This window comes from Tenebrio molitor, chromosome 3 (genome assembly GCF_963966145.1).
Source record: "Tenebrio molitor chromosome 3, icTenMoli1.1, whole genome shotgun sequence".
Lineage (NCBI taxonomy): Eukaryota > Metazoa > Arthropoda > Insecta > Coleoptera > Tenebrionidae > Tenebrio > Tenebrio molitor.
Genome location: NC_091048.1, coordinates 3,909,454 through 3,923,207, shown reverse-complemented (window position 1 = coordinate 3,923,207; position 13,754 = coordinate 3,909,454). Strand labels below are relative to the sequence as shown.

At 33.7% G+C, this 13,754-nt stretch overlaps 1 protein-coding gene across 1 annotated transcript; it reads left to right on the top strand.

Annotated features, from left to right (window-relative positions):
- The first annotated feature begins 11,911 nt into the window (after positions 1 to 11,911).
- LOC138126441 (trypsin-1-like) lies at positions 11,912 to 12,914 on the top strand. The gene is made up of 3 exons (XM_069042221.1): positions 11,912 to 12,001; positions 12,072 to 12,252; positions 12,312 to 12,914. Exons 1-3 carry the CDS (start codon positions 11,956 to 11,958, stop codon positions 12,856 to 12,858), a joined length of 774 nt encoding a protein of 257 aa, XP_068898322.1. The 5' UTR covers positions 11,912 to 11,955; the 3' UTR covers positions 12,859 to 12,914.
- The last annotated feature ends 840 nt before the right edge of the window (positions 12,915 to 13,754 follow it).

Genomic DNA, 13,754 nt, shown 5'->3' with positions numbered 1-13,754 from the left:
GTGATTAAAATAAACATAAAACGATATAGATTTATGCAATTATAACGTGCGAGAAAGAGATGAATTCGTCACCATCGTATATAATTAGAGTTATGATTAAATTCAATAAGGGTGTCTAAGGGTGTCACTCAACTGTCTAATTTCACATACCTACCTATTTGATCAGGAGGAAACTTTTGTCTTTAAATACACTTCAATCCCTTTTCATTTGTAAGAGTTTAATAAGCAAAGTTTATTTCATTTTGACATCATTCATAAACGTCATTTTTTGTCACGAGTAATAATGAGCCCAAAACATTTTGTGATGCAACCAACAATACATGCACCCGGTAGTTTTTTTACATTGCAAGATGCGTAAGTAAACTTTATCTAATCCCGTGAGATAAACTGGCGAAAATCAATAGATAAGATTTATTTTTTTAATTTGGGGCGGTCTTAGATAAAATTTTGTACATAACACGTGGCCTAAAGCATATTACAGGAAACTCGTGTGATTACAGATGAACTCGGGCTAACGCCCTCGTCATCTGCAATCTTCACACTCGAGTCCTGTAATATTGCTTTTATCCCACTAATTATGTAAATAACTATTTTACGCCAAGGAGACACTTTAAAGCCCGAGACAACGCCGAGGGCGTAAAGGTCTCCGTGGCGAAGAAAAGGGCTTACGCATCGTGCATTGTATTAAATTTTTCCTTCTCCCCGCTCCTTACGAATATTTATTTGATAATAATGAAAATTAAAACTAAAATCGCGGCTCAAAATTACGAGGTGGCTGATTGTGAGAACCTTGGTAGAGCTCGTGCCAACTCTCATGATCGATGACGCAGTAACCAAAATGCGTACCGAAGCGTCTGTACTATTCGAACTAAAAACATCAGTACCATTTTGTCACGCTTTACAGATTTGTGAGCTAATTTATGTTGATATTTATTTGGCGAGAAGCCGACAAGTCCTTAGATAATGTCGGACATTCTAATCCAAATCCTTGAACAGTGTAAAATGCAAATTTGACACCACCCTGAAAATTTGAACTAAACGACCGACGTTTTTACGTTTCACTTATCAAAATTGGGCTGCGCCTTCGCGCAGCTTTTGTCAAAAGATCATCGATCATGACAGTTGGCACAAGCTCTAACAACAACAACATTTTCAAACAACAAATTTCTCAGCCTAATTTTGTCAAGAAAAAATTAGTTCAATAATTGAAGAGGCTACTAAAGCTGCGTCTTGTTCGTTGTTGCCGACTAAATCCCAAGAAAGATACAAGCAGACTTATGAAAATTTTATAGAATGGTATGCGACGAAGGATGCAGAAGAAATAAGTGAAAACGTTTTACTGGCGAATTTTTTGGAAAAATCGAACCTACTGAAATCTTCTGCTAGCGTGTGGTCGAAATATTCAATGCTCAAGATAACAATTTCCGTCAATAAGAATCATGATATTTCCAAGTTTGAACGTTTAAAAATGTTTATCAAGAGAAAAAATGATGGATATCAAGCCAGAAAATCGCAGGTATTTTCGAGAGACGAGGTTGTGAAATTTCTGTTAGACGCTCCTAATGAAATTTTTTTGATGAAGAAAGTGGTAGCGAATTTTGGGGTCGCTGGAGCATGCCGATGTGATGAACTTTATAATTTGAAGATACCATAAGAATAATATCATAGTGGTTCAAATCATTTCGACAAAAAACAATGTGCCAAGAAGATTCGTAATAACTAGACTTAGGCGAAAAATAGTGAGAGCCACAAGAATACCTCCCACCATCACGATCCAGTGCAGCGCGCTCGATCCACGCTTTACGCTCGCAGCGAAAAAGATAGATAGTGCGGCGCTGGAGCGGGCTGGTGGGGAGCGCCAACTATTTTCCGCCTAAGTCTAGTAATAACAAATGGAGAAGATCAAAAGGATTGGACAACGTTAGTTAATCGTTATTATGCAACTTCGACCTAAAAATGCACAGGTTCCACGCTTCTTCTATCGGTATGAACGAGGCAGATGCGTAATCAATCAAGTAGTTGGCAAGCAAATAATCTCCAAGATTTCTTACGAAATGGCAAAATTTCTACAACTTCCAAACCCAATCGAATACACTGGTCATTCGTTTCGACGAACATCATCAACATTGGCAAATGCACCAGGCGTGGACATACCTACTGGACTTGAAGCGAAATTGGGGGTGAAAATCGTGTTCTGTAGCCGAAGGGTACATAGCAGAGTCTCTAACGTTAACCAATAAAATCGAAGTGGCCGATAAAATCCTACATGAAAATTCCGTCCATATGATGCAGAAAACGAGAACAACCCAAGAAACTGGTGTTATTGACGTCACTGTTGTGGAAACCGAAAAAGGAATGAAAATTTCAACCCCAGTTCCATTAATGGAAAAAGAAAATACAGAAAAAGCACCCTCAAATATTTCTGGAAGTTACACAAATTGTAATTTACTAATTTTACATTCAATATGAATTTTTTTCTTCGACACTGTCAGAATTTGAGAATTTACTCCTGTGTGAACGGATTTTGATAAATGTGACAACTTGTCAAAACGAAACGTCAAGCTAATTTTAAAGGTTTTAAGCGATTTGGAGCATTTAAGTGTCTCGTCGAACAAAAAAACGTTGTATTCAACTCATTCTTGTATAAATTGGACTTTTTTTTGCACTCGTGGGCCTTTAAAACTTTTTTTGCACTCGTTAAATAAATAACTATTAAATAAATAGTTTAGCAATTCCATTTTTTTGTCCTGGGAGCGAAACTAGTACTTTCGTAGCTAGCAACGAGAGCCTCGCATGTTTAACTTTCGGTTACATCGCTCTAATCGGAATAGTAAACTTGATTTACGTAAGAGGGAGAAGGAAAAAAATATTTCCAGTATAACAAAAATTGCAACATTTTTATTCAAATTACTACGTTTTAATAAATAAAAGTTTGTTGAGGAGTTAAAATTCTAGTCTTGATATGTATTTTTAAAGAACTTTTCCGTTGACGGCTTGTTAATTTCAATATTAATGAATTATTGTGTCTAAAATATGTATAGTGTATTAATGGACCTCATTAATACACAATTTTCATTAATCAACGATTTTTGCGATTTTGACGTTTTGATGTATAAACAACCTCGAACATGCATTGTTTGCACTTACCAACACTGCAGCAGGTAGTGCAGCAGGGTTTTCTATATTTTATAGCTCCATAACTGCACAATTACGAATTCACTTTTTCAAAAGCCGATCTTTTTGGTTATAATTCGCATGTCATATTTTTCAAAGGTAACTCAAGGTTTTCTTAGCAACCGTGATTTTTATGTGAAATTGAATGTGAATGGAGTTGACATTCTTTGCGGAAAAGTGAATAGAAAGTGTTGAAAAATTTAAAAATGGCCTAACCTGAGGACAAAAAAAGGATGAAGGTATTTTATAAAGTCTCATCTTTATCGAAAAAGATGAAATTGGTTTTGATTTAGCTTTAATTTGAAATGTTGTCACAAAAAAAAAGTTTGCGGTCAACGAAAAATTTTTGTAATCAACTCATTTGTTAATGGGCGATTAATAATCTCAGCTATTAAAGGCACTCACTCGCTACACTCGTTCGTGCTTTAAACAGTTTCGATCATTAATCGCCTTCATTAACAAACTAGTTTATTAAATAACTATTAGATACATTTTTTGTCGTTCACTGATGGTTAGTGATATTCACAGAGGCCTCGATTAACCCGTAACCTCCGAGATAGATAGAGGTCGCGACCAAGAAATAGTGACATCACGAAATCCGGCTGACTACTGTATAACTTATAATACCCAATATAAAGAAAATTATATATTTCACTAAAAAATTATTTCCTCAATAGAGCTCGTGATAACACCTTTTTCAATGCTTTGGTTTCAGCCGATAAAGGCTACACACCTTTAAATTTAAGTGATAATATAATTTCAGACATTGTTAAGCCAAATATACCTGACACAATAGCAAATATAAAACAGAAGTCTTTACATGGGAGATACTTTAAAGAACTGGAACAACCAGAAGTTAATATTCAGGCATCTCATGCATGGCTTAAGAAATCAAATATTCTCCCTGAGACGGAGGGTTTTATATTTGATCGTGTTATAAATACAAGAAATTATAAAAAACACATATGCGGTTTACAATCGATAATTGATAAATGTAGGATTTGCGGAACTGAAGGGGAAACAATTGAACACATTATTTCTTCTTGCACCGTTTTGGCTCAAAGCGAATATAAAAAACGACACGATATATTCGCTAAAATTATACACATGAATTTAGCTGTTAAATTCAATTTATTAAAGAATACACAACCACATTATAGTTATACACCAGAAAGTTGTTTGGAAAATGACAGTTACAAGTTATATTTTGATAGAACAATTTTAACTGACATTCATATTAAGCATAACAGACCAGACATTATAATTTTAAATAAACAACAAAAGCAAGCACATCTTTTAGATATAGCTGTTCCAAATTCACATAATATAACACAGACATATAACACAAAAATTAATAAATATTTAGAGCTGTCCGTTGCTATGAGAAATCTTTGGTGTTTAGAAAAAATTTCGATTTTACCACTTGTAATTTCAGCAACGGGAATAGTACCGCAATCTCTTTTTAAAAATTTAAAAATTCTGGATTTAGATAACACATTGGTAGTTGAAATTCAAAAAGGTATATTATTATACTCATGTCACATCGTGAGGAAGTTCCTTAACATTGACACAGAACATAATACACAACAAAGTCAAAATGCGGAGGCAAGACGCCGGTAATTATGTTGATAAGCACTGCACTATTACTTGATAGTAATATCCGTAATAGTGTATGTACTCCGGCAAAATTGCCGTGCCGCCGGGTGGAGGTGGGATAGTTTATTTCAATGAGTAAAACTGAATATTGTCTGAAGAAAAATAATTATTATGATAAAAAACAATAAAGAGGGTTTTGGACATCACCTTAGAGGTCCCAATACATGCGTTGGCTCTTGTGGAGGCCTCCCTAATAGCCCTATCTCTATGTGTTTTATAAGTTTAACTATTAAATTTACGTAATTTTCTTTTTGGTGCATCTTTATTTTGGGTGCTAATTTGGTCGTTCATTAATTTTGAATAATTATTAAGAAATATATTGGCAAGAATATGACTATTTCAATATCAATATCGACTTCAATGTTTTTTTACATAATTGTTTCATTGCAAAATGTTAAATACCGAAAAATGGACAACTGGAGATATTCCTAGGAGGAAAAATTGAAAAGGTTTCCACAAGGAAATTTGGCCCATGGACAATCCCCCAGAATCAAGGGAGATGATTCTAAATTTTTGAATGGTGGATGGTGCCATATTTTTGACAAGAGAAAAGTCAATAATTTGAAATTGTCATCACTATTGACTTGACGTTAATGCTTGGTTTACATTAATTTGTTTTGAAGTGACAGAAAAATGACGACCAAAGTATTTTGTCCCCAATAGTACAATGTTTGTAGAGGGTGGGGCATCGTATACGCGCACGCGAGAAATCGCGACTTCTAATTAAATAAAATTGTCGAAATTTTTCACACTTACCTGGCTATTGGTAAGGTACATTTCATAATTTTTTGATAATTTTTCACTTACAAACAAAGCCAAAAAAAATTGTATATGCACGCTTTTTAGCTAAAAATGCACTGAAATATGCGCAAATATGCACAAAATATGCATAAACATGCTATATAATACGCTCTATCACTTTTACAAAAAAGACAAATTTCTCAGAATTAATCTATTTATTTCGTCAAACTACATATTTAAAGGTTTAGCCTTTGAAACCTTAGGCCCTTGGTGCAAAGAAACAATAGATTTCATTAATGTCATCGGAGACCGACTTATCGCGGAATCAGGGGATTCAAAATCTAAGAAATTCCTTTTTGAGAGGATTTCCCTTGCCATTCAACGTGGAAACGCTGCAAGCATTCGGGGCACTTTTCCAGATTCCGCATTATTATCGGAAATTTTCGCATTGTAAATTAAAAATGTTATTTTATGTTAAATTTTAATAAAGACAATCTATTTATTCAAAATTTATTAATATAAAAACAAAACTGAAAATATATAGTTATTTTAAATTATACAATAGTCAATACAACTTTATAGGAATTATACAGGGTATTTTTTTTTATTTTCACCTCATAGTAAGCGTTGAAGTGTCGATTGTGAACGTACTATACAGCTTACGGATCACGGATTATCTGTTTAAATGTTATACTTGGTTGCAAAAAAAAACGGAAAACGAAAATTTTTCTAATATAAATTTGGTGTTGACCATTTGTCAATTAATTGTCTACTTGACAATGACAATGCCTATCAAAAATGTCGTTGAATTTTGACCATAATTCTTACCCATCTATCGTAAGGTTTCACACTATGAAAAAATTGTAAAAATGTGTCAATTTTATTCTGGCAATTTCCATTTTTTTTTGCAACCAACTGTACGTTTTATACGAGTGGTGCATTCACAATCGACTCTTCAACGCCTACTACGAGGTGAATTTAAAAAAACACCCGATATTAAAAAATGAATGTTTTAATTGGAGGTAAATTAAACAAAATAACTTCAAATCCTTATCGTTGAATGTAGAATAAGTATTACTTAGTAGCAAAGTAACATTTTTTTTTCGCAAATTAATTAATACAGGGTCTATCTGAAATACGTGTGTTAATTTTAACCATTGGAAGAACTCGCCAATTCATGAAACTTTTCTCTATAACATTTTTACGAAAAAGCTTTACAAATTGATTTAAAATTGGGAATAAATTAGCCATCAAAGTGTATACTCGTCTATGGGTAAGCCTGTTGTGCTAGAAATGGAGCCTTGTAAAAAAGTTACATTGTTATGGAAAAAATTAGATAATAAAAATTTAAATTATAATCTTTGAAAACTTTTGCGAATTTTGCAAAATGTTATAGAGACAAGTTTTATAAATTGGCGAGTTCTTTCACTGGTTAAAATTAACACACGTATTTCAGATACACCCTGTATGTATTCACATTCAAATACTCAAATACTTAAAATGCTGCGAGGCCTTGCAAAACACTTTCCCTGAACTTTCTTCGAATAATAATTCCGGATATTGTTACATCCAAGCAAAAATTGATTCAGATATTTTCGGCATATTGTTTTTAAAGGCACTTTTCGTTACGACTAGGACTAGCAGACCGTTTGTGATTGAATGTTGCAAAATGCAAATTCACGTATAGCGATTAAAATTCTTCGAAGGAAAGGGTAGGCATCGTTAGCAGGAAGTTTTAGAAACAGGAGATCCATTGTTAAATTTATGGTCTTATTTCTCTGGAATTACACTCTACCAAGAAGTCCTATGGTTTTAAAGCAAGCGTGTAGACTTGCAAGGTTCAATAAATGAACAAAAAAAATCTAGAAAATTGCAGAAATATGAACTAATATGCATTTTTCGCCAAAATATGCTCAAGGTGCTTCAAATATGCAAAATATGCATTTTTGAAATGACGTTATTTCATTCAAAATTTGTTAATATGCCCAGAAAATCCAAAATTTTGTCTATACAGGGTGTTAGGGAATGGTCTCCCAAGAATTTCAGGGTGAGTTTATCGGGGAAAATGTGGTCGAAAACCTTTATACGGTTTTTGGATAAAGTAAACCGTTTTCAGAAAATAAAATTGTTCCCTGCTGTTTTGGGACTGCTGAAATATTGCTTTGTGCACGAAAATAGCTATTTATGCACCAAGGGCGTTACAACGATGATTACGCCCGGAGAACGATGAATCCAGCTCGAGGGCTTTAGCCCGAGAGATGGATATCGTTCGATGGGCGTAATCATTCGGTGACGCCGTGGTGCATACAAGATTTTATTTTTCACTATACGTGTTCTTTAAAAAAAAAAATGGCCTCTGCAATTATGAATTGATGAGGGCGTTATGAATTCATTACGCCCGCTTATTCTTATTACGCCCTGTTTTATTCCCCGGTTGTTATGGACATGTTTACGTATTTCGTATCCTAGGAGTTATCATGCAATTATATACATATATACCATTCACGATGTTTTGGCATAAGGGGAGGCTATGATTTTATTTTTTAACGTTGGATACATGTTTGATTTCTGTCATCTCTGCTGTCACTAAAGTGCCTGACATGCGGACCTATCAAAATGAACGTAACATGTTGCCGAATTTACCGTAATCATAATCAAGAGACTTTAAAACGTATTGATGGTGTTTGTATTAGACTGCAGAACATATTTTCAGTAAGTTACAATGAAGTCAAGTTCTTTTTGTGTATAAATTGAATCGTAGGTGAGTACAAGATAAATATGTAGCACGGATAGTGAAGGAAGAAACAACGACCCAATTGAAATGGCACAGGGGTTTTGTAAGACCTATTATAACTTTGCGATAGTTGTGAATTTATGGCTTGAATATTTTGAAATGTACTCCTGAAATTTTCCAATATTTTTGTAAATATTGTGAAGAACTTATTTCCGAAGATTGGGCAAAATTAATGTGAAATCTTTCATTTGAAAACGTTCTTCCTTTAATAATTTCATTAGGAGAATCTGACTCGGAATTTGATTTGGATTTTGATGCAGGTAATGATGATTCAGAATTTTCTAATGAAATTATCGAAGTTGAATAGTTTTGTTCTTTTTTGTCACAGACGATGGGTGTGTAAATATTTTGCAGAAAGATTCGAATAAAGTAAGGCTTAATAAGTAGGTACAAGATTTTATACAATCTAGTTCTAGGAATGTTTTGGCTAAAATGAAAAATTCATTGAGAAGTTACTAACTGGTTGGTTAAGACACTGTATAGGTGGGTTATCTAAGTGGTACATAAATTAACAGGAGCCACTTCGTCTTTCGGTCCCGGTCCGTATTATTCTGTAGTCTGTTCAAGTCAGTTTCCTGTTTTGTTAAATTGGATTAAAAATGTGTGAGTATTGTTATATTGCAAACTAGTAAAACTGACAACAATGCACTAGACAATGACGCAGTTTATAACCTCAAATTTAGAAAAACATAACCTAATTCAACAGACAGCTTTACTGCCAACTTAAATGCACTTTTTCCATGGCCTCCCCTTATGCCAAAATATCGTGAATGGCATATATACTAAAGTGAAAAATAAAAAATCTTATAAATTTCGACTTATAAATGATTGCTTGGTAACGATTCGAAATTTACTACTGTCAAAGTTTACATTTTAATTTGATCTATCTTTTATCCGTCGCCTGCGAAGACTACAATCGTTTACAATACCCGAACATTCTATCGAGGAGTATGCAGATATGTGTTTTCTGTAGCGGAAAGGCTACTGCTGCTGTCCGAAGGTATGCTAATGCTTCTATTAGGGCAAAGGGAGGACATTTTGAACATTTATTATGATTTTTTTTCAATACAAATACAAATAAATAAAGTTACACCAAAATTAACGAATCTTATTAGTAGTATTAGGTGGTTAGTGCTCGATTTCAAATCCCTTTAGAGGTTGATCGAGATGCGGTATCACAAATAAAGCTGTAGAAATAATTTCAGTTTATTGCAGCAATAAAAAAGGACTTACTTCAAGGTTGCGGTGAATCTAGATAAATATTTCGAATGAATTACTGATTTTGACCTTAAAAAAATGCAATCCTGGTAGTTTTTGATGAGATATTATCCAAGGGAAGTATTCAAAACCGAAACGTCATTGTGACAATAGGTACTCGATAAAATCTGACAAAGGCATTGTTGTCTTTTAGTTGCTAAGCAATTAACTTTCATTTCAGAACTTTAACTATTTATTTAATTATTACAAGAATAAAATAGTGCAAGAGCTCCCAAACAGTGGGGCACCATTTTAAATTTTTATCTTTGAGAAAACCTTTCATGTTGGGAAAAAATGGTATTAAGGTTTTCGACCATATTTTCCCTCAGAAACTCACCCTGACATTCTTGGGAGACCATTCCCTAACACCCTGTATACGCCATAGAAACAAATATGCAATTTGCATAGAATCCGAGTTTTAATGATTAGATACATTCTTGTGGATAAACAGTAAGCATTCCATAACGTACACAGATGGAAGAGGCAGAATCTTTAATTTAATAAAAATATGGCAACCAGAAAATCATAATTTAGATTGAATATTTTCCATGTAAGTACAGTTTTAAAGTAATTTCAAATGAATAATGCCATAAAAATGCTGTTGCAAAGGCAAAGTGGTGTTTTGCAACTTGAGTCAACTATACCTAGGTATTTGTCCTACGATCTTGAAAGAATGAATTTAATTACTATTAATTTAGAAGGCTTTATGAAGTCAAAATAATTTAATAATAATAAGTCGATGTAGTTTATCAAATTTTAAATTCCTCAGTATCATATATTTAATAGAAATACATACTTACCTTTCGCAATAATTGTTCGTAATTTAAAGATTTACGAGAATTGGACGGATCAGTGTATAAATTAATACAGTAAAGTCGTCAATGCTACTGTGATTTGTGATTAGATACATTCTCGTGGATAAACAATAACCATTGCATAACGTACACAGATGGAAGAGGTAGAATCTTTAATTTAATAAAAATATGGCAACAGTCATCACGGTATAACACTTGATCAAGTAATCTGACGGGAGAAAATTTTCTATTGCGAAGAGAATTTATGCAATGGTGATTGGTGAAACTAGCAAAACGTAGCAGAGTGAATATACAGGGATTCCGGGACACCAAGACACAAAAGGCAGATCACACAAGACCGCGAAGAGTGTAGTGAAGATGCCAATTGCAAAATTTGAATTTAAAGTGTCGTGAAATGCAGTGATCAGGTATAGCAACTATTGTACTCACTGCGAGTCACTGCCAACATTAAAAATTTAAGTAAATGTTCCTGAAACAGATATCGAAAAGAACCCCTTTTCGAAACCCGTTTGAGTGTTATAATGACTGTGTTGAAGGTGCAAAATAGAAAAAAACATGTTTTTTTGTTCGACACTGTCAGAATTTTAAAGATTTTCAGCGATTTGGAGCCTTTGGGGGGCTCGTCGAACAAAAAAACGTTGTATTCAACTCGTTCTTATGTAATTTGGGCTTTTTTGGCACTCGTGGACCTTTAAAACTCTCGTTTCACTCGAGTTTTAAACTGGCCCACTCATGCCAAAAAAAGCTCAAATTACACACGAACTCGTTAAATAAACTACTATTTAGTTTTAATTTAGCGTTCTAAATTAAGACTAAAAACATTTTTCTTTTAATACCTGAATTTTATTAAATTTAATTATGTATTTATGTTAATTTTCTTGATAATGTTTTATCAAGAAAATTAACATAAATATATAATTAAATGTGATCCATATTTAAATGTGACAATCCAACTCGAAAATTTTTAACCAATCGAATTGCAGCATTTTTCAAATTTGGACCAATCAAATTGATTTATAGTGAAAAAACACCGAGTTGAGTGAAAAAACAACCCGCTGAGTGAAAAAACAACTAGTGGTTTTTCAGCGAAAAAATTTATGTCAAAATGAAACGTCAAATTTATTAGGTTAACTCGATAAAAATTTTCTCGGTGGATTGTCAAGTCGAATACAATTCGTGGTCTAATTTTTTCTTCAAAATTTGTCATTTAAGGCATTCGTAGCTTTTGCTTTTGGTTTTGGAAAATTTTCGTTGCAAAAGCTACTCATGTCTTAAATGACAAATTTTGTCGGAAAAAATTAGACCACTTATTGTATTATATATGATAAAATTCAGGTATTAAAAAAACATGTTGATTTTATCACATTTAATTATGTATTTATGTTAATTTTCTTGATAATGTTTTATCAAGAAAATTAACATAAATACATAATTAAATGTGATAAAATTCAGGTATTAAAAGAAAAATGTTGACGAATAACACTTTAGTTGGAGAGACGATTTTGAAATATTCTCAAAATGAAGACAGCCTTATTCGTAGTCTTTTTCGTAGCATCTGCCTCGGGTTTATTTCGTTAACCTATACAGTACGCTCATCAAAAAAGTGTAATGTACTTTATTTTATTTTTTTACAGCGGTACCTACTTTTATCCGTACGGAAACTTTGTCACCTGATGAGAAAATCGTAGGCGGCAACGAGATAGATATCAAAAAGGTCCCATGGCAAGTCTCAGTTCAACGTTACGGTAGACACGACTGTGGTGGTTCCATAATCAGCACTGAATATGTTGTCACCGCCGCTCACTGCACAAATGGGTACCTACGTGTTTTTGGTGCGACTTAATGCAATAATTATTTAATTATCATTATTTTAGTATCAATCGTAATATGATGACTATCAGATTTGCTACCTCGTGGAACAAAAAAGGTAAGGAGGTCGGGATCCGTAGCATTCACCAACACCCCTACTACAACCCCCAACTCATCGATTATGACATCTCCCTTTTGCGCGTGGCGTCACCTTTCCGTCTGAGCAAAAACGTAGCCATTATAGGCCTTCCGTCGTCGACCACTAGCTGGCCTCCTGGTACTTCCGCCTTGGTAAGCGGGTGGGGGAAAATAACGGAGAATGGCGGATCTCCGGATCCGGAGTACTTGCGAAGTGTCACCGTCCAAATTGTTAGCCAATCGACCTGCAAACAAAAATACGGAAGCTGGATCACGAGTCGCATGTTATGCGCTGGTGTTGACGGTGCAGGAAAAGGTACCTGCCAGGGAGACTCCGGGGGTCCACTTGTTATTGACAATGTTCTTGCTGGTATCGTCTCGGCGGCATTCGGATGTGGCCGCGAAGGTTATCCTACAATTTATTCTAGCGTACCTGCTCTCCGCGACTATATTAAAAAAACCACGGGAATATAAGTTCTTCGAGTTATTGTTGCTCCACAAATATTACAATAAATATTTAATTCTGATTTGATTCTGGAATGAATTTTACAATATTAATGAATTGATTGAAACCCTTAAGTACATACTTTTAGTTAGAATAGTTAGATGAACTAGGAAAAACAGAGTATTTTTTTTGTGTATTTCGTTATGAAAGTGGGCTGGAAAGTCAGCGAATCAAAGTTAAAATCAACACCAGGTGTGTAAAGGAGAAGTACGAAAAACAGTCATTTATTATACAAGTTTTATAAGACACTATTTTGTTGCACGCGTTTTTTGGAGCACGACGAGCGCAGCGAGAAGTATTATAAAACAAACAAGTGCGACAAAATGGCTTATTTATTTATCTATTTATTTTGCTTACGTACAAGTTTTTATACTCTAATTTTTGGTAGGTAGGTACTTTAACTTGTTCATGTTACAATCTTGAAACCTCGCATTGTATTCTCGGCTAGCCGTTCATTGCCGATATGAATAGAACAAAATTACAAAAATACAATGAATACAAATGGACCGTATTTCTAAAATTTTAAAATGATATAAAATTTAAAACAAAATAAGATTAATTAATACAATAACATGTACTGATTAAGGGATCTCACAATAATAAGCCTTTTTCACCATTCTGGCACGAGAAATGATACAGGTATCTTAGATAAGACTTTCGAACCTAATATCTCGGTTATTTGCCAAAGGATTTTTATGAAATTTAAAATGAAAATATTTTAGACGATGAAGGTTCAAAATTACCTCAAGTTAAAAAATGTAATTTTAACACATGTTTTCTTTATTGAAAATTAGCCGCGATTATTATTAGATTGTTAAACATTAAAAAATAGGGGTCTACACAAACAATTAACTAAATCACTCGT

Excerpts from the sequence above, each read along its gene's own strand:
- LOC138126441 (XM_069042221.1), top strand. The coding sequence starts at position 11,956 with ATGAAGACAGCCTTATTCGTAGTCTTTTTCGTAGCATCTGCCTCGG. Across the intron at positions 12,002-12,071 it reads TTTCGTAGCATCTGCCTCGG|CGGTACCTACTTTTATCCGT; the intron begins GTTTATTTCGTT and ends ATTTTTTTACAG. Across the intron at positions 12,253-12,311 it reads GCCGCTCACTGCACAAATGG|TATCAATCGTAATATGATGA; the intron begins GTACCTACGTGT and ends TCATTATTTTAG.